The 21,261-nt window shown below is 32.3% G+C and overlaps 1 protein-coding gene across 1 annotated transcript; it reads left to right on the forward strand.

Moving 5' to 3' along the window:
- Positions 1–160: 160 nt before the first annotated feature.
- LOC130626056 (cytosolic 10-formyltetrahydrofolate dehydrogenase-like) lies at positions 161–19,410 on the forward strand. The gene is made up of 28 exons (XM_057441164.1): positions 161–500; positions 6,177–6,430; positions 8,023–8,188; positions 8,760–8,864; positions 9,377–9,433; positions 9,726–9,758; positions 9,849–9,986; positions 10,397–10,525; positions 10,799–10,887; positions 11,154–11,222; positions 11,356–11,428; positions 11,832–11,951; positions 12,141–12,203; positions 12,278–12,342; positions 12,682–12,832; positions 13,059–13,129; positions 13,328–13,433; positions 13,789–13,876; positions 14,229–14,322; positions 14,689–14,788; positions 15,018–15,066; positions 15,358–15,407; positions 15,742–15,815; positions 16,272–16,363; positions 16,670–16,775; positions 16,884–16,965; positions 17,303–17,420; positions 18,350–19,410. Exons 1-28 carry the CDS (start codon positions 327–329, stop codon positions 18,403–18,405), a joined length of 2,772 nt encoding a protein of 923 aa, XP_057297147.1. The 5' UTR covers positions 161–326; the 3' UTR covers positions 18,406–19,410.
- The last annotated feature ends 1,851 nt before the right edge of the window (positions 19,411–21,261 follow it).

The raw sequence follows: 21,261 nt of genomic DNA on the forward strand, positions 1-21,261 counted from the left end.
CGATATACCTATATCCGTGTAATCCGCAGTCTTGAAGTACCCATATCCAGCGTTTGTATACAAACTTCGTACCCTGACTTCGTTTCTCAGAATTAAACAAAAGGTCTTTGTCGCTTAGGACGTCATTTTTTAAAAATAAACAAGTGCAGACAAACCTGTTTGTCTGGTCTACTGTAGCCCTACCGGTGTTTATGCAAACCCGACATGATATGGTCTAGCTAGCCAGCATTTAGTAGACACGTAAAGGACGCGGGATCATAACAAATACGCACACACACACACCTTCGTATTACCCTGAAAGAGGCGCAATTTTTCTACATACAACCATGTTATCTGCGGCTAGTCATTTGGCCAAACGAGGGATTCGCACCACAATGCAACACATGGTATCGATGAGGGTTGCTATCATTGGACAATCTAATTTTGGTGCAGAGGTGTATAAATCTCTTAAGGATAAAGGACATAAAATTGTGGGAGTTTTCACAATCCCTGATGTCCAGGCAAGTTATACTTCCGTTTAGCCTTATTTCTGTGATTTTGTTTAGCTAACAAGCTAGCTAAAAGAGTTTTCCATGACCAGTTAACGACCAGTTAACAGTTTCCATGACCAGCTAACCAGTTAAAATACAGTGTTCAAATCTACATCAGAGATGTTTAGCTAGTCACAGCTGTTGACATTAAATAGGTTTAGGGATGAAACATGAACTTTACATCTTTTTTTCATGGAAATTCATCTTCTGGTAGTTTCTTCAGTGCTTTTCCTTTTTTATTGATATTTTAATAAGAAACATTGTCTACCTTTCAACAACAATTTTTTCTCCGCATTGAACTGCGCTGATCATTCCGTTTGCTCCAATTTTTAACTGTTTACAAACTGAGTTGCCTCCTGTTTTTTTTACTTCTAATTGTGTCCATGCTTTTTGTTTTATAAGAGAAAGACACTTAGTTTTTGCCAAAAGATAGAAAAAAATAAGGACACTTTCAGGCTGGTATTATTTTTTCATATCTAAAACATATCTTGTGTGTTGTCTTCCTATTTCTTTTTTATATATATTTGCTCAATTGCTCATGAACCCAATTACAGCGAAAATCTGAAGTTGTGTTCAACATTCAGCTGTAATCGTCAAAAGGTAAACAATTGAGGTGAGCACCATATTAACAGTATTGCTAAAAAAAAGGCATATGCAAAGAAAAACCATCAAACGCAAAGAAAACTTTTGAGCATGAAACTTGTCATCTAATAAATTATATAACCTGTTAAATAATGAACGTGGTAGAATTATGAAATTATGAAACCAGCGCATATTAATAAAGCTTTAGTATACAATTATTTCTTGTTAAACAAGGGCAGAACAACAAAGACTTATTTTTGTAAGATTTAAAAAATAAGATTCCCGAAGATTAATATCCTCAAGATATGTCAAGATATACAAATATTTTTTTCATGAATAAACCAAATTTTACCAAGTTTCAAGATTTATTTTAATGAATCTATTATTCCTTTAATTGAACTTGATCATATCAGAGGTCAGTAACATATGCAGAGATTTTTTATCATACCATTTGCTTAAATAGAGTTTCAGTAAGGCTCTACCAGGGTTAGTGTGATGGGAAAAATTTGCTACTAGATCCCTTTTAAAGGCTGCTAGCTAGCGTAATTTTAAATATATATATTAATCATAACGAAGGAGGGTGTTACGACAATAATCTGTCTTGTTTTTGCTTGTATTATAAAATATTTTAGCGAAATTAGCTAATTTTTGTTATAAATGACATAAAAATTTCAAAACTTCTGTTTAACCACGTAACTATTTTATGATTACAAAATTAGCGCATCGCGCATTTTAGTTTTATCGCAACAAATTACTATGAACGATCAACTTCCAGTGGCCTTAACAACAGTGGTACTAAGTAAAGTAACGTTATTGATTCACCTTGTTCACATTGAACTAACAAAAAATAACATTGAGTAACTTCTATGCTCATTATATTTTCACAAGATGGGATGGAAATTTGGTTTTTTTTTTCCTTTTTTTTTTCTTTAAAACTTTTTTGCTTGATATTATTATTATTTTGTTTTCGTGAAAATTAGGGTCGGTTTCCCCCATTAATTAAATTGGAGTCACCTTGCAGAACAAAATTTTTGCCTTTTTGTTTTTTTGGAATAAACATTTGGGATTCCATTTAAACGTAGCAAGAACACTCTAGATTCATCACTATGGAGCTGCTGTAACAATAAAGGTTCTTTTCCAATGTTTTTATAACTTTGTATCCATTTTTATCTGAGCAATCACTGCATCAACAAAATAAAATTTTATTTGAAGCTCATTTTATTTTAATGCAAAGTATATACCTTTTATTTTTTGCTCTTTTTTGTTATTAAATATATTTTTTATAAACTGTTAAAAAAGTTTTAGTAATGCATGCATAACTCATACATTTTAAGACTGTGTAAACAGTTTAAACATTCCAATCCGTTTTTCTTTTTTATAAATTGTTTATGTTAGCTTTATTTTGGAATAGCATATATATAAAAAAAGTGTTTTGTTTTTCTACTATGTAAACAACAATGTTGCAATGTTAGTGGTGGAGGCCTTCTTATTGTTGTAACAGTCACATGAACATATCCAAGTAAAATGCAATTTAAAGTACATGTTTTTTTATAACCATATTTAGACTCTGATAGTGGAATTTGTTTAAGCACATGCTAAGCATATAGCCCAGCCTTGGTGAATCTTTCCAATGTGTGTTGGTTCGTTATGGGTTTTTTAATTAGACACATATTTTTTTAATTCCTCATACACTATGAGACTAATTAGACAACCTTTAATTCTTTTTTTTTCAATATACCTAATAACCAATAACTAATCTTGAATGTGTTTTTGGCATAAACATGTTCTAGCCAAATTTTAAATTTTCACTTGTTTATGAAAAACAACATGTAGAGCATGCTCTACTTATATTCACAACAGTTTGGCTTTAGAAAAAACTATTCCACTTCACAAACCTTGCTTAACATGATTCAAAAAATTGCTGACAACCTAGACAAAGGTAATTATGTTTGTGGAATTTTCATAGATCTCCAAAAAGCTTTCGATACTGTTGACCATGAAATCTTATTGAAAAAATTGTTTCATTATGGCGTTAGAGGAAATGTCTTAAATTTATTAAAATCCTATCTTTCTGACCGTGATCAGTTTGTCTCCATTAAAGGTATTTTCTCAAATAAGGTATTTATGAAGCATGGTGTTCCTCAAGGATCTGTACTTGGCCCACTTCTTTTCTTGCTCTATATTAATGACTTACACGAAGCAATAAAATTTTCCCTAGTTCATCACTTTGCTGACGATACAAACTTGCTGCATTTTAATCCCTCATTGAAATCCCTCGTCAAAAAAGTCAATCTTGATCTTAGATTCCTCTGGCACTGGCTCAGTGCTAACAAAATATCTCTTAATGCTAGTAAAACGGAATATATACTCTTTAGACATCCCTCTAAACCCTTTAACTGTGAAGTTAAGCTATTGGTGGTCAAAAGGTTTTTCCTAGTGAAACTATAAAATATCTTGGTGTACTGCTTGATTCTAACCTAGGATGGAAGTCCCAGATTAATTCAGTTGCAACCAAATTGAAAAAGGTTAATGGAATCATTGCAAAAATAAGACATTATGTGCCAATGGATGTTCTTCTGTCAGTTTATAATGCTCTTTTCCACTCAAATCTAAATTATTGCACCCAAATCTGGGGTCAGTCCATAAGTTTACAAGTGAACCGAATCACTGTCCTTCAAAATTGTGCTTTACGTCTTATGAATTTTGCCAACCATAGAACAAATGCAAACCAATATTATAAAGATTTAGGCATCCTTAAATTCACAGATACTGTGAAACTGCAAAATGTATTATTTATTTATAATTTATTTCACAACAATCTACCTGTTCCTCTGATTGGTACCTTTTCAATTGACTTCTCTCACTCTCATAATACTCGTGCTAACAGCCTAGGCCTTATAAATTTGCGTGCTGTTCGTACTTCTGCATTTGGTTTGAAATCCATTAGGCATCAAAGTGTCCTATCATGGTCTAGTTGTCAGAATACCTTACCTGAAATAAGACTTTTAGATCTCCCTTTGCATAGACTTAAATCTCTAATAAAGCATACATTGTTGTCTAATTATGTTTAATTTATATATACCTAAAATTACTATTGTTCACAATCACTTTCACACCACTTTTTTCTTGGGATTTGCAATTGCAATATTTTTCACATTTTTTCGCTTGACTGTCTTGTTTTGTAGTGTTGTCTGTGTAAGTTGTGTGTTTTGTATTGTCCACGGTGGCTGTCATACTTCGAGCTCTGCTAACTTTGGCAGTTTCCGGGGTTTACTAGGGCAAAAGTTTTAATTAATAATGTATATTTATCTCCTAGTAAACTGAAATATATGTTTATTTCATTCATTCATTCATAGCCTACTTAACAGCCACAAATTATTTTGTGGTTTACTGTCTTGCGATTTTGGTCTGTCTAAGTGATGGTCTGGGAAACTCACTTTAAAATTAGTTTTAGCAACATAAACATATATATATTGATTAGCTTCATTGTAATATTTTTATGGTTATATTTTTTAGAAGCATTTCTCTGATCTAATTCATTATAAAAAGGTGTAACGTTTTGACCACATTGGAAATCATTATTCAAAATTCTAGTTTCGCCATTGGAAAAAAGAAGTTTTTATGTTGTTCTTTAAAGCACATGGTCTAGGATTTCATTATTTTTTAGTTATAGAATTACTAACGAGAGAACCCAATCCCATCCACGCCTCTTAATAAGATATGTGTTATTGGGCTCCTGCACTTAGGCAAACAAATGTATTTTAAAAATAATGGAAAAGTAACCCTTTCCTAGCTGTTCAAACAGCTTCATTATTTACTTTGTGTATATAATCAGGCTTCAACCGAGTCAGGGAAAGTCAGGGAATTTTATTTGTGGTAAGTTATGTTGAGACAAATACGGTTTAAACAGTTTTAGTTAATTTGTTTTTCTGTTTGGCTGTAGAATTTCTTAAAAAAGTCAGGGAAAGTCAGGGAATTTGACCTTAAAAAGGCAGGGAAAGTCAGGAAATTTGATACCATATTTTTGGTGGAAACTCTGATATATAAATTTTTTCTAATTTTCCTTAATAAAAAAATAGATGCTAGATGTAAAAATTTGATTTTGACTTGATCAGCAGAAATTGCCAATTTACAATGTATTATATATAAAAAAAAATTGGCTTTTACGAACTCCATATTTGTATTACCCCATGATTTTTTATCTGCTTCCATTTTATAACAAACTTTGGTTTAATTATGTTTAAAAGTTGTGCAGAGTTATTTTGTTCGTTCATATTTTTCTCACAATACGCTTTTGCTTTTTTGAAATATTCTTGGGTAAACATCCTCTGCTACATCCAACACTGTTAAAAGAAAAATGAGTTTGAGTGAAATATTTCTCGCAACTTTTCTTAGCTGCATGATTAACCAGACATACTGAAAATTTTAGAGATAAAGAAAATATTAGTTATATAATTTGGAGCTTCCATAATGCACTACTATAAAGATTGCACGTTGCATTGAATTATTGGCAGAAATAATTATTTACAACGTTATAAATTTAAACAGAAATTGTTGATACTGAATATTTTTAGTGAAAGATGTATATATGTTTACTTAAATACACATTTATACAAAACATAACCTAACTTTCTAAAATGCTGTGTTGCACAGTAAAGGTATACTACTTTATTCCATGAAATTAACGAGTCAAGAAATTAACACGAATTAAATTAACGGTCATGAAATTAACGCGGTTCAATGAAATTATTTTGAAAAAGGCATTTAATTAACGCGGTTGAGCAAGGTTGTTTTCCAAAATGCATTTAATTAACGCGAATTTGAGAATATACAATATCACACTAAGCAAAAATGACAGCAACAGTCGAATCCACGTAATTTAATTTCATGGAATAAGGTATATATATGTAGTTTAGTTATAGCATAAATACTACATAGTATGTATAGTATACAAAGACAGTAATAGCCTTCTTTTTTCTTTGACAGCACAGTTTTGTCTGGTGTAGTCATGTAGATAAACCATTTATTTTTAATAACTGTTAATAATATTTTGTATTTTTTTAGGGAAAAGCTGACCCTTTGGCACAAGAAGCAGAGCAGGATGGCATTAAAGTTTTTAAGTATCCAAGATGGCAAGTTAAAAAGGTAGCAGTGCCGGAAGTTGTAGAAGAATACAAAAGTCTAAATGCAGAAATCAATGTTATGCCATTTTGCTCACAATTTATTCCATCAGAAGTTACAGAATTTCCTAAGCATGGAAGCATTATTTATCACCCTTCGTTGTTACCTCGACATAGAGGTGCTTCTGCCATCAATTGGTATGATGACTTTTTATTATATCTATTTTTGCAAATATATCTAAGTACTTTGTTGAGACAAGTTTTCTATGAAAATAATTTGAACTTAGCAGCCCTATAACATTAAATACCAATGGTTTATTTTCATTTAATTATAAACATAGTTTGTGTTACACTCTAACTGAAATCAAACTGAAAAGCTTTTAACTATCTGTGAGCCTAAATGATTTTCAGCAAATGCTCTGTTAGATAAAAAAAATTGGCTTAATTTATTTAGCATTTTAAAAGTTGGCAGTAAACACCTAGTACCTTGTGTTTCTCTTAAACATATTTCTTGTGGAAAAATATCCAGTTTAGCTGTATTTCTGTCACTTGATACAACTGGACACAATGTTATTTTCACATTCTCAAGTCACAGGCAATTCAGCTTATAAAGTGGGCCAACATACCAACTACTGTTTTAACTACTATTAGTCCAAATTTACTTTATTTTTTTACAAATTATATGTTGGGCAGTGAAGGGGGTGTTGAAAGAAGTGGTACTTGCAGGATAGGTTCTGCTTGGAAATAGTTCAGAGAGTTACTTCCTTTGTTGACTAGCAATTGAGGTAAAAGGTAGGTTGTATGAGGCCTGTGTAAGAAGTGTTATGTTGTACGGTAGTGAGACATAGGCAGTGAAGCAGGAAGATCTTGATCGTTTTGAAAGGAATGATATGAGAATGGTTAGGTGGATGTGTAACGCCAGTCTGAGAGACAGAAAGAGTTCAGATAAGTTAAGAAGCAGGCTAAGTCTCCGTAGAATTAAAGATGTTATCCAGATAAGAAGATCGAATTGGCTGGGGCACTTGGAAAGAATGCAGGAGGATAATTGGGTAAGAAAGTGTAGAGATTTGATAGTTCCTGGGGCAAAGCCAAGAGGCAGACCGAGAAAGACTTGGCAGGAGGTTATAAGGACAGACTTGATACAGAGGAAGTTGAGTTTAGATCTAACACAGTCTAGATCAGATTGGAAGAGGGTCATTAATATACCCCGTCCAACCCATGCTAGCATGGAAAACAGACGTTAAGCCGGGAATGATGATAACAAAAACAATTACTCAAAAATCATCTTTAAAAATTCTGAGATTAATAGGCAGTTGCTTTCCACAGAAGACAATAACACAAAGTAAAGAAGGTTCCTGATGATCGCATCCTCAAGGCATACAGAAACAACTACATTGTAAAATCATTACCTTTCTGATTAAACTTCGTAAAAACATTCTTTTTGATTTCCAACTATGATTTGTCTCTGACTTCCACACTCTATAAACTCTGAAGGTGCTACTGTTTAATTTGTCATTATATTTTCAATATAAAATCATTGCACTGATGCAAATTGGAACTGAAATTGACTTAAATTTAAATATTTCCATAAACTAAAAGGATTTAATAAAAACATTTTTTTTTTAAATTTAAGTTTAAGTTTCAAAAAAGTGTCAAGTATCAAGGGCTTGAACATTAAATATTATATCATATTAAGTGATTGTAAATTTGTAACCTGTGTCCGCAAGATAAGAGTTGTTGCGTAACGTATAACCATAACATATATAAAACCTTGCATTATATACTTTTAGGACGCTAATGGAAGGTGATGAGAAGGGTGGATTTACTGTATTTTATGCTGATGACGGTTTAGACACAGGACCAATTCTGTTACAAAAAGAAGTGGACATTGACCCTAATGAGACTGTTGATACATTGTATAACAGGTTTTTATATCCAGAGGGGATAAAAGGAATGGTAAGAATTAATTCCTTAGTTTCATATACAAAATAATACATTACATGGTATTATTTCCTTCTGCTTCGTAGCCTTACTATGTGAAATAGAATAGGCTACATATGAAGAGTATATATAATTGTATGTTTTGAATATTATATAGGATCTAAGCTAAATTACTTAGAAAATTATTTTTGATGTTTTTATCTTCCACTTCATCATCATCATCATCATCATTCTCGGCTTAACGTCCGTTTTCCATGCTAGCATGGGTTGGACGGGGTATATTAATGACCCTCTTCCAATCTGATGTAGACTGTGTTAGATCAAAACTTCATTTAGCTTTTATTTGCATTTTTAAGTGGCACTTAAATTAAGAAATTTTATGCGGATACATAAGTTTAGGACTTGAATAAAATTCTTTTCGTGAATTGATTGTAAAACCTTATTTCAGACCTTTAAATATTTTGTTTATAATATTCTATAATACATTTTCTATGATTTATTTTTAGTTCTTTTTACTGAATTTTTGTTGATCTTGGATTTGTTTAGTCAGACTTTTCTTGTGTTCTCATGTCTCTCATTATTTTAGGTTGAAGCAGTTGAATTGATATCAGAAGGTAAAGCTCCAAAAATAACTCAACCAACTGAAGGAGCAACTTATGATAAAATATGGAAGAAGAAAGCTGTTGCAAAGGTAAAAAATAAAGTTTGCCATGTCTTTATCAAGTTTATACGTCATTATTATTGTAAATGTTTGTTTGAGATAAAACATTTAGGAGAATCTTAAAATCCCTTCAGAAGAGTTTATCAGGATTCGAATTAGCAGGTGGCAATTTAAAAATCAAAATGCTGTCTTTGTAAATCATTCTATGAAAAATGTTAGAATTGTTTATATCAGCTATATTAATGCCTGTTGCAACTAAAAATCATTAATAACAAGGGATCAATAGCAAGTGTCCTACTGAGCTGAAAAGAGATTTTCTTCTCTACAGTCATCAATTTTTTGTGAACTGAATTTATATTTCTAATTTGAACCATGATAAAACCTTTGTTTGTTGATTTTGTAAAATATCATTAGGTAAAAATTGAATAAGCACCTTACTTGTTTGAGAAGCTGTGTTAAAAATCATGTTACTCAAAGACTTGCAACCATTTGTGCATTTGTGCATTACTGATTTATAAATATATCTTTTGTTTATTTTTTAGATTGATTGGAGCCTACCTGGAAAAAAACTGCACGATTTTATCAGAGGGAATGACAAGGTGCAAATAAGTGTTGTATTTTACTGCTGTGAAATTGTGTAACTTATTTTTTCAATTTTTATAAAAGATTGAATTATTATACTATTCAGAATCATCTTGATATGCAAAGGTAAACTTATCATTAGTTTGCGAGGTTACATGAGTCGCGACTTGCACCAACAATCCTTTGTTTACAAAATGCCATACCAATCCAAAGCTATATGCCAGAGATTTAAATGCTTTTTTCTTTTGGTTAAAATATTTTTATAATAACAGGATTTGTTGATAGGCTAAATTTTTATTTTTTATTTAGCTTCCAGGAGCTTGGTCAACAATTGATGGGAAGGTGTGTTATTTTAGTTTTTTATGTAAAATCTTTTGAATAATATTACCATGGGTTCATAAAAGCGGTATTGTGTTATCCTTTTTTATGTAGGAAGTTACTTTTTATGGATCAGCAATGTATCACCGTAAAGTATTACCGATTGGTACAGAGGTTAAGATTGATGGTCTTGATACTCCAGCCTTGATTCACAAGACTGGAATGGTTCTCACTGCATCAGATGGCCAAACTGTGAGTAGTTTTTTCCCATTTTACTAGTATAAATATTGCATCATAAATATTTGTTTGATTCACATTGCATTTTGTACCAGTTAAAGTATTAGACATATGTTGAACAGGATTACGCTATCTGATTATTATTTTTGACAAGCTACTTAGAGGAGTTCTAATCAAATACATAGTGCCATAGCACGTAGTGCCAATTACTCTTAAATTAGTTTGAGCTGTTCAGTACTTATCGTGAGAATCTGAACACTTGTTTGAGTTCAATTCCTAATTATACATAAATTGAAGCATGTTAATTTATTTTATTAATTAAAAGTTGTTTTATTTTTTCTACACATGGCCATAAAGACAGTGGTTATTATTATAAAGATTTTTATAAAAAATAGGCAATGCAAATGTAGTGTATTTCCATTTAGATTAATGTAAAAACACTGCAGTTGGATGATGGCAAAATGATTCCAGCATCAAAATACGGGCAAGCATCTGATGAACATGTAGAGCTAGTTCTTACAGATGAGGAACTTAAAATTAAAGATGGCATAAAAGTATATATCATAAACACGTTTAATTAAGTACAACCTTAGTGTCTGGTGTATAAAATAAAATTCTAATCGGTGCTTATTTCCATTTTCTCATTGAAAAACTTTACAGTTTGAAGATAATATTTCTTGTAAGCAGAAAAACCTCTGCCTAAATTTCTTTTAATGATTATTAAATACTATTTTAGTACCCCTAATTTTTTACTTTTGTTTGTTAAATAAATAAATTTCAATTGGGTTTATTTTGATTTAATAAAACTTGAAATTTAATATGTTTAGAATATTTGGTCAGCCATATTAAATATTCCTAATATAGAAGATTCTACTGATTTCTTTAAATCTGGTGCAGCATCCATGGATGTAGCAAGGTAAATGTTGCTTTATCCACAGTGTTTAGCTTCTTTGTAAAACTCCTACTTTTACTTAATACTTTCCAAATATTTAAAACTTACTTTTTTATACATTCATTTAGTATGTTTCTAAGTCTGTTTTGGTGTACAATGCAGCTTTATTTACCAAATTGGTATTATAATATGATTGCATCTAGCATTTTTTTACTTATTTCAATGGTGTTATGAGTGTTGCACATGTAAGATTTACTGCAGTTACACTTTGTGGCACTTACTTCTTTCAGATTAGTTGAAGAAATAAAGCAGAAATGTGGAGTTGCATTGACCAATGAGGAAATCTATATGAACACAACGTATGTACTAGTATCCTCTCTACAATCTTACCCTGTTTGCCTTATGTTTTTTTATATGTTTTAAGTCATCTTCATTTGATCACTGGCGTTCGTACTGTTACTGGTTTACTTAATGGCTTAAACATTTTTCTAGATTCCAAGATTTGGTGTATTTCTCTATCATGAAATCTCGAGGTTTAACAGAAGAAAAATTTAGTTGTGATTATGTATGTATTATTTAAAACATTTCAGTCTTGTTACAGCAATGTGTTGTTTAAGCACATACTTGTCCATATAAATGAAATATGCACCCGTTGTGTAAGAATTTGTTCAACAATTCACAATGTTCTAAGGTCCCTAATTTCTCTTTTGTGTTACTTAATTTTCATGGGTGTTTTCCTCAGCTGAACCAGAGTCAAATGTTAAAGTACAGTATGTTTAGAATATACACTACTCTAAAGGGATGTTTTAAAGAAAAGTGAATTAGACGAATGTTTATGAAAAAAATCATTAAAACCGGGGCAGGGTGGGACAAGAGGGGAAGGGTTTATATATTAAATGGGCAGTTTATGGTAGTGGTAACTAAATATTTTCATTTGTTTGTTTACATCGTGTAAACTTTGATTTTAGTTGGAGTTGAATGTGAACAATATGAAAGTGGACATGCCATTCCAGTTGTTTATCAATGGAGAATTCGTTGAAGCACATAGTGGATTAACATTTGAAACCATCAACCCTACAGATGAGTCTGTAAGTCACTGCAAATGTTTGCTGGTTTTTGTTCAAAGTGTGTGGATCTATGAAAAACAACAACATTTCTGTTTTCTGTTTAATATGGTTATAATGTATAACTTTAGTGGAAGAGAGAATTTATTTCCAGAGATCAAACATACTTCGTCTGTTATTTTAAAGAAATGGTACATCAGTATTTTCCTATAGGTTCTTGCCGAAATATCTCTCGGTGGTAAAGAAGATGTTGACCTGGCAGTTGCTGCAGCCAAGGTACAACAGCAATTTTTTTTTCTTTAATGTTGCCTTTTTTCATGTTTAAGACTTCACTGAAATTGATAATTTAGGAAGCATTTATTAATGGCCCTTGGAGTACAATGAATGCACGAGACCGAGGCAATCTCATGTACAAGTAGGTGGTTCTACTGTTTATGTGTAAAAGAAACTGGATTGCTATGTTACATATTTGAAATTTAAATTACGTCATCAAGTGGATCTTAACAAATTCTTACTACACATTGCAGCAGTGGTCTTAAAATGAGAATTGAACACACATCTGTTGAAACCTAATTAATTTGTTAGACATAAAACTTCTTATATTTAATGGGTTCTTTGACAATTTAAAATAACTTTTAAAATGGGAGGCTTACTAAGACCTGACCCTTGTTTTTTATTTTGACCAGGGTAAACTGCATTTATGTAATATATCGGGACACAGTAACACCCTTTCAATATCTGTTTTATGCTTTAGATTGGCAGATCTAATGGATGAATATCGCGAAGAACTAGCTACTATAGAAGCACTGGACTCTGGAGCTGTATACACATTAGCATTGAAAACACACGTTGGAATGTCGATTGACACGTTTAGATATTTTGCTGGATGGTGTGATAAAATACATGTACGTATCTTTGTACTAAGAAATATATACAAACACATGGTCAAGCTGGCTTATAAACCCAGCTCACATTTTATGTACAAAAGTAACGAGCACAGCGTTACTGTTAGATTGACGGGATGTTTTTGATTAAAAAAAACCATTTTAACGTGCTCTTTAATTTCAATATGTTGCCAATGTTTTTGTTGCTAGTTGTCACAAATGGGACAAAGTTTTTACTGCATTTTAGGGAGATACTATTCCAATCAACCACGCCCGACCAAGCAAGAATCTCTGCTACACGAAAAAAGAACCTTTAGGGTATGTAAACGTTATCCTGTAAAAATACTTGTCTTCCATTTGTAAAATTGACAATCTCTATGATAATAATAGCTGTAATTTGTGTGTCATGCTACGGAAACACGAAATATGCAATAAATAAAGGACGGGCGACCCCGTGGATTGTTCCACGTCCTACCAACTAGTTTGTTATAATGTTTTATCTCTGTCTCTGTGTAGTGTGTGTGGATTAATAGTTCCATGGAACTATCCATTGATGATGTTGGCATGGAAGATGGCACCATTGCTTGCAGCTGGAAATACTGTTGTTTTGAAACCTGCAAATGTAAGGAAGCTTCTTACTGAACTGTACAAATTTACCATAATTTTATTATTACATTCTTGAAGTTGTTGGAACAGTGCTTATTAGCAAAAAAAATTGTCAACTTGCTCAAGCAAGTTAAAAATGGTGGAAAGCGTTCTTTTACTATTAAGAAAATGAAAATGTTTGCATTCAAGACTGACTGTAGTTTTAGTGAAATTTGAGGTATACCATGTTAATGTTAATCTAGACCGGGTGCATTAATTGACTTGTTCACATATTTTTATTCCGACGCAGATATACACACTTTCAAATTCGAATTATAGTTCTGGTAAGGAGGTTGAGTTTAATGTCGTGTTTATTGTAAACTTTATCGTAGGTCACTTCCATGACTGCATTAAAATTCGCTGAACTGACCGTCAAAGCTGGTTTCCCAAAAGGAGTTATCAATATTGTTCCAGGTTCAGGTAAGTAAGACAATATGTAATGGTTGAGGTAAGACTTTTTCTGCATACAACTAGACCACGTCAAGTTGTATGCAGAAAAAGGAAAAAAACAATAATTGCACAAACGTTCCGTAAACTTAATTTCTCTGAAAACCCTTCTGTTGGCATCTCTTGTATTACAAAAATATCCTGGAAAGTACAAAGAAAAAAATGTATATGAAGGAAATATCTTTTAGAAATAGAACAGCTACAACGGTACTACAAAATTATAAAATTATGTTGTATTTTTCTACCTTCAGATTAAGTAGGGACTGTTTAGATTAGTACTAGCTTTATCCTGCATGTTGCATTTCTAAACTGTTTACTCATACAGGTCGAGTTGTTGGACAAGCAATAGCAGATCATGCAGATGTGAGAAAAGTTGGTTTCACTGGATCTACACCAATTGGTGCAGGTATTATGAAAAGGTAACATAATGTATGCATTATAGACCAATCTGCTCCACTGCCTAAAAAGATATAAAAAATGGTGAAATTAGGACAGGCCAGTAAAAGATTTTGGACCTAAAAAAAAATCCGAAGTTTTGAAAAACTTGGATTGTATGTGTAAACGCCTTTCTCAATTGCTTGTGGTTGCAATCTTTAAAATTTCACTAATTTATATCTAGCTTTATATGTTATTTTCCCTATCTCGTATTTCATTGGGATGTTTACTTAGCTGGAATATTTCTTCACTATTGATTTTCAAAAGTTAAATTTTTACCCACGAAGAAACAACACCGACCGAACTTTGTTTGTTTGTTTGTTTGCAAATTTGTTTTATTTTTATCACAGTGCTGCTGTTAGTAACATCAAAAAAGTATCTTTGGAACTTGGTGGAAAATCACCCTTGGTTATTTTTAGTGATTGTGATATGGACAAAGCTGTCCGACAGGTGAACCACATAATGTTTTCTCATGCTTAAATATTCTTTACACATGACGAATTTCCACACACCATTATTAAATAATTGAAAAAAAAATTCCGGGTTTGAAGGTCATTCGAGAAAGATAATTTGGAATATTTAGGTATTTGTATTACAACCAGAAAAGCACTATCCTTTAAACGTACGCACAGTATATGTGCTTGTGTTAAGTGCAATGTATTTCGTGTTCTTTCCATAGGGTGTTCTCGCATGTTTGTTCAACAAAGGAGAGAACTGTATAGCGGCAGGTTAGTTTCATTATTTTGCTGCTAATTCTGATGCTCAAAATTTAACTAAGGGGGAGATTTTTTTTCCTTGTCTTCAAAATAATTATATATTATATATATGTGTTTTTGTACGGGGTAATAACGAAAACATTGTAATGAATGTTATTGTTTTTTGACTTCATATACTTATATTTAAACTAACAAGGTGCTGCTTTAGAATGAATACATACTTATATGTATATATAGCACGGTATGTATTTATAAACCGAAAAGTTTTATATATATCGCTTTTTTGTTCTTTCTTTCCACTAGGACGAGTATTTGTGGAGGATTCTATTCATGACGAGTTTGTTAGACGAGTGGTAAGTCGTTTAACATATACTCGCGAAATTGCAAGCTGTTACAGAAACACAGTTACTCTTGTCTCTTCATATTTGTTTTGTTTTCTAGAACAAACTCATACGTTCTTTATTTTAATCTAAGAAAAAGTTGCTAATCGGTGTCTTAAATATGACGGACATTGCTACTCCCCTTGCTTCAGTTTTTTGGAAATGTTGACTCTATGTACAAATTCATGCAAACCATAGTACTGCGACATATAAACATGTATTTCGTGGGATATAGGATCCCTTAAATACTATGACTAGCCTTTATGTGTAATTCTTTTCTGTGTCAGTAATTTTGTTGTTTATGTAGATTGAAGAAGTAAAACAGCTGAAGACGGGTGATCCTTTAGATCTATCCACTTCACATGGACCGCAAAATCACAGGTAATCGAATTTATAATTTTAAATTTAGCTTAATTTTCCAGCTTTGATATCCAATAATCAATTATTTAGACTGGTTATTTTTTCAAAGTCGTTTGCTTCTAAATTAATTATTGATGTTACTAATTAAAAGACATTCGTGGAAAATACAAATCCAAGTGGCTACAACACTCGCGAAAAACCAAATTTATTTTCACATAAGGTCCAGCCCGTGTAAACTAAAAAGTCCCCCAAAAAACCCAATTTAGTCGAACGTAGGCACTTCGTAATAAAAAACAGACTTTGTTAGAGCATTGACTTTGTGTAGACTGTTTGTTTCCTTCTGATCTGTTCGTTAAATGTTAAAAACTAAGATCCGAAATTGTAAAGCCATCAGTAGCTTTCATCTTGTTCATGTAAGTTCACTTTGTGTATCACTAATTTACGAATTGACTTCGAAGTATGTTTTTAATTTTTTAGAGCGCACTTTGAAAGTCTGCTTGATTACATCGAACAAGGGAAGAAAGAAGGAGCGAAACTTGTCTACGGCGGCAAAAGAGTCGGTGACAAAGGTAAAGCTACTATTTGCGTTTTGTTAACATTTTTAAATTTTTAAATTATATTTATATCACAATCAATACAGCGGAGCTTATGGAATCTAGAAAAGCTTTTTTGCGTTAAAAAAAAATCAGGATTTAGTGCTTAATACAATAACGTAAGACTATAGGCGTACACACATAATGTCAAAGACTTTTAGCGTATGCATATGATAATGATACAATAAGGCTAAGGAAAGCGGTTGTGAAGTGTTATGTGGTTTGACCTAATTGCTTTAGAACAGTTTGTAAACAATACTAATTGTTAAGTTCCTTTTCTAGGTTTGTTTCTTGAACCAGCTATCTTCACCGATGTTAAAGATGGTATGTTTATCGCTACTGAAGAATCTTTCGGACCTGTCATGATCATTTCAAGATTCGCCAATGGGTAAATATTTATGATACACAAGTTCTTTATTTTGCCAAGTGGAATGATTTGTCTTGATAGTTACCTGTTTTCTTTGTGTTTTATGATATCCAACTTGTGCATGTTTAGTGATATCGATGGTGTATTGAAAAGTGCAAATAACACAGAATATGGTTTAGCTTCGGGTGTATTCACTAAAGACTTAAGTCAGGTATCTAACAGTGTATCTAACAGTATATCTTTAAAGACAAACTTTATGACCGATCTTTTGTTTGGAATAGAGTGCATTTTTTTATGAGACCTGTTTCACAAATAACACATGTGGAGATTTTTTTTGTTGTCGTCTTCGATTTTATTCGTTGTGTTAAAAGAAACAAAGTTAAAGATTAAATATCGTTATGAAAATTTTATGGTTCTTTTTAAAGATTTTATCTACACGAGTTATTGACTGTCAAAAAAAACTGTTTGGTAAAATAGTCCTAAAATTCTCACAATAACTTCGAATTTTATGTCCTGTGAGTTTCAACGTGTTTATTCCCAACTTACAGGCAATGAGAGTGGCTGATGGATTGGATGCTGGTACATGCTTTGTTAACACTTACAACAAGACTGACGTAGCTGCTCCATTTGGTGGCTTCAAACAATCCGGCTTTGGAAAAGATTTAGGTATGATAAACTATTTCTCGGTTCAGCCAAAGTAAACCAATGAAGGAACCGACTGGTAGCCTAGTGGTAGAGCGTTCGCTTTCAGTGCGGGAGGTCTTAGGTTCAAACCCCGACCTAGTCGAGCCAGAGACTATAAAAGTGTGAATCTATCCTTTCTGCTTAGCGCTCAGTATAAGAATAGGATTGATATCTTATCTAGCTCAGCGATTACTGTGTTCGCAGGAATTTCGTAGCTCAAATGGGAGCTTTAACTTCACTAGGACACCCTTCGCAGGACCCTCGTTTATAGCACTACTAATAGAAACTGAAGAGGCTATCCTAAACAATTTCAGTAATAATAACAATGTTGCTTTCTAATGATGATTAAAAAATTGGCAGGAAAAAAAAACAAGAAATTTATAATTGCTAAAATTTTGATGAGAGTATGATACAAAGAGTGCGGCTCAGACTCTGAGCAAATTCCCATTGCTTAAACCGACTCTCTTTTCTTGACTGACAGACTTTTAACAGGTTCCTATCAAAATATGTCCAATATGTCCTTCCGCCCTTCGTCGAAAGTTTTGGAATGTAATTCGTAGTTTGCAGGATTCACGCACTAAATCCAAAAAAAAACTTAATTTATTCTAAACCAATCAGAATAATGTATTGGAATGCATAAAAGCTGGTTCTGTCAATTTAATGGAATTCTGCTTTAGCGTCAACCATCGATGTTTTTTCATCCTTCATAATTTTTTAAAAATACACAGACCGACTCTTATGAACACGCGTTTCTTGTTTTTTTACCGCTTACGGAAACACTCTGTAAAGGGTTCATTAAGAGTTCACAGTTCTATCTGCTGAAATAAAAAGTTTATCCGCAGGTGAACTGTGATGTAGATAAGATGGAGGGTGCAATTATTTATGGACTATTTTCACTTTTTATTTTTTAGGACGTGAAGCTTTAAACGAGTACCTGAAAACAAAAGTCATCACGATTGAATATTAAATCAACATAAATTAACATAACTAATCAGTTGATCTGATTGGTTGTTTTTAACTCGATAAACGTCCTGATTGGTTGAGCGTGGGTTTTGCGTTTAATTATTTCATTTAACGTCATTTACCTCTATGAGGTAATTATTTTTATTGTGATAGTTTTAGAAGGATGAGTATTTCTCTTACCGACAGGCAATTTTAGAGCAGTGTATATATCATGGAATTGGTGAATATGCAGTGAGAAGAAGTTCAGAAAAGTTATCACCATTTCAAGTGGTGGTATTGTTCCGTGCGTCTGTTTTGTTTGTGAATCGACTATTTTTTTCGGAATGATATTAAGTCGACTATACATCGGACGGAATAACATCCACTTTGTTAGCAACAGCTTTAAGCTTAAATGGAGAAAAATTTGACCTACGGTTTAAACATCCTTGTGGTAAGTAAGTGAGTAACGGGAAGTGTAAATGTCATTGAGGATTCCATCCTAATGGCAGGCTAATCTTTTTCTCCAACGGTAACTATGTTACATTTCGTGTTGCATTGATTTGACTGTTCAAGTATTCGTAAAAGTTTTCTTACATACGCATTTTATTATAGGTGTTATTTTTAAGAAAAATTCGCATTGTTTTTAAAGTAATCTTCTAGTAAAGGAAGTATATTTTTTACTGTGATCATAGAAAACAGTAGATTTTTATAACTAACCTCACGGAATTTAAAGATAGATCAAAGTCAAGGAATTGTCAGGGAATTTTTCTTTCACTGCTTGAGAACGTTGCATAGGTTAGCCCTATTATTTTTATGATGAGATTTTGTTTCTGGCTTGTTCTGTATATATAATAACCTTTTTACTTATAGTAATGGCATTTATGTTTTTTTCGTAGTGTCGTTTAGTGTTTTGTTGTCAATTTAACTTTTAGACGAAGAATTTATAGACTTGATTGCGGGTTTAGTTTTGTTCACGTTGTTTAGATACTAAAGTGTATAAATTAACAGAAATAGAGATAGTTTAAATGCACTGCTTGTTGTTTTCTTGTTTTCCTAAAAGTTTTTGTGAAAGAATAATACTGCTACCTTAAGGGAATTGAGTTCCGCGAGAACTACTTTCATGTCTCCTACATAAAATAAAGACTGCCGAAGTTGAAATTCACATAAATATGGTAGGTCAATGAGAAGAGAAAAATCGTTTCCGATAATGGGAAAAATAATAATATTTCGCTGGAATTAATTTTCGCGATATAAACGAAATTGTTTCTAGTATCTCTCTGGCTGTCTCTACAACACAGTATTGTCTCCAATAGCGCTACGCTACAAATCGGTCTTTTCTTTGACCCGTCAGTTATAATCACATGTTATTTGTTCCCTAAAAACTGCAGCTCAATCAGCTCATACTCAATAACTATTCATACAACCAACTGTTGATACATTCACACTGTTCAAACGTTTGCAACTTTTTTTATGATTGTTTTTTGTTAGTTAATAAACTTTAATGGGAAAAGGTGTTACTATGACTACAAGTACTACGCATAGTGAGTACTTTACAGAACAAAGACAAAGCCGACTATAAACATATTTACTAAAAGCAATTGAAATGCATCGCGGTACTTTCTCTAAATCTGGAGTTGAACTATTGTCAAATTGGCTGGAAGAACCATCGTGACAGGCAACATATAGTATTTGAAAAAGCACCTGCGCTAAATTTATAGATGTTTATAGCTTTACCAATGTAGAACCATTGCCCACGCAACATATAGAATTTGAAACAGCAACTGCGCTACATTTGGAGATGTATATAGCTTTACCAATATAGAACCATTGCTCACGCAACATATAGAATTTGTAACAGCAACTTTGCTACATTTGCAGATGTATATAGCTTTACCAATGTAAGGAAGACCAAAAGTCTTATACAGCGAAATTATTCAGTATTGAAAGTATATAATCCTGTCGTCCGATGAAATGCCATCCTGTCGATATTTTTTAACATGTGGATCGATGGAAAGCGTGAGGTTGCATTATTTTGACGTGTAACACACCTATTACCTGAGACCTGAAGTTAAATAATGGAAGGGGATCTTTTCTAATTTTCAATTCTACAAGTCGTTGGATTAATAACAATATACGTTAAATGATAGCCATTAGCCGTAGATTGGTTTATTCAGTTGTTTCGATATTTGTTATGTGCAGAAACTTTAAAAAACCCATTATGAAAAAGAGATTTGAAAGAAACTCTGTTGATGGTTGCTGGCTATATTTTGTAAAGCGGGAAAAAAATTCCTTACTAAACCTGATATTCATCGATCATGACTCAATTCATTGTATTACCTAGAAACAGTTCTATTCGCTTTTATCCGAATAATAAAATTTCAAAAATACAAGGTGAATTATCCAAACTATATTATAGGGCCTGAGAAGCAGGTTCATCCGAAATATAATTTCACAACAGAATAGATAAAAAGATATTAAAATATGATTAAAATACAAATAAAAATTTGATAAGATATTGACTTAATTATTCTGCCTGGTCATTATACACATCCTAATTATATAATATACACAACCGGAATATATAACGCATGGCTAGTCCACCTAATTTTTGGCTTGTTTACAAGAGAGAAATTTGAAAGAATTAAAGGAGTTCACATTGGTGAAAAATAACGAAGTCATATTTTCTCGCAGTGGTTCAGCTGACTGGGCTATCCAATAGCAACTCGAAGTAATATACTTTTATTTATTGCAGACATTTATTTCAGTGTTATTCCTTTCATAGATGGTTGTGAAAGATGACGAAGAAGAAAATGAGACATAAGTAACAGGGAGTTTTGACGTCCATTGTGATTTCATTCCAATGGCTGGCTCGTCCTTCCAT

The sequence above is a fragment of the Hydractinia symbiolongicarpus genome, chromosome 14, assembly GCF_029227915.1.
Source record: "Hydractinia symbiolongicarpus strain clone_291-10 chromosome 14, HSymV2.1, whole genome shotgun sequence".
Classification (NCBI taxonomy): domain Eukaryota; kingdom Metazoa; phylum Cnidaria; class Hydrozoa; order Anthoathecata; family Hydractiniidae; genus Hydractinia; species Hydractinia symbiolongicarpus.

Bases quoted from the DNA above. Each gene is read 5' to 3' on its own strand.
- LOC130626056 (XM_057441164.1), top strand. From the start codon at position 327: ATGTTATCTGCGGCTAGTCATTTGGCCAAACGAGGGATTCGCACCACA. The intron at 12,204-12,277 runs GTACAACAGCAA...TTGATAATTTAG, and splicing joins TGGCAGTTGCTGCAGCCAAG to GAAGCATTTATTAATGGCCC. The intron at 12,833-13,058 runs GTACGTATCTTT...ACTGCATTTTAG, and splicing joins GATGGTGTGATAAAATACAT to GGAGATACTATTCCAATCAA.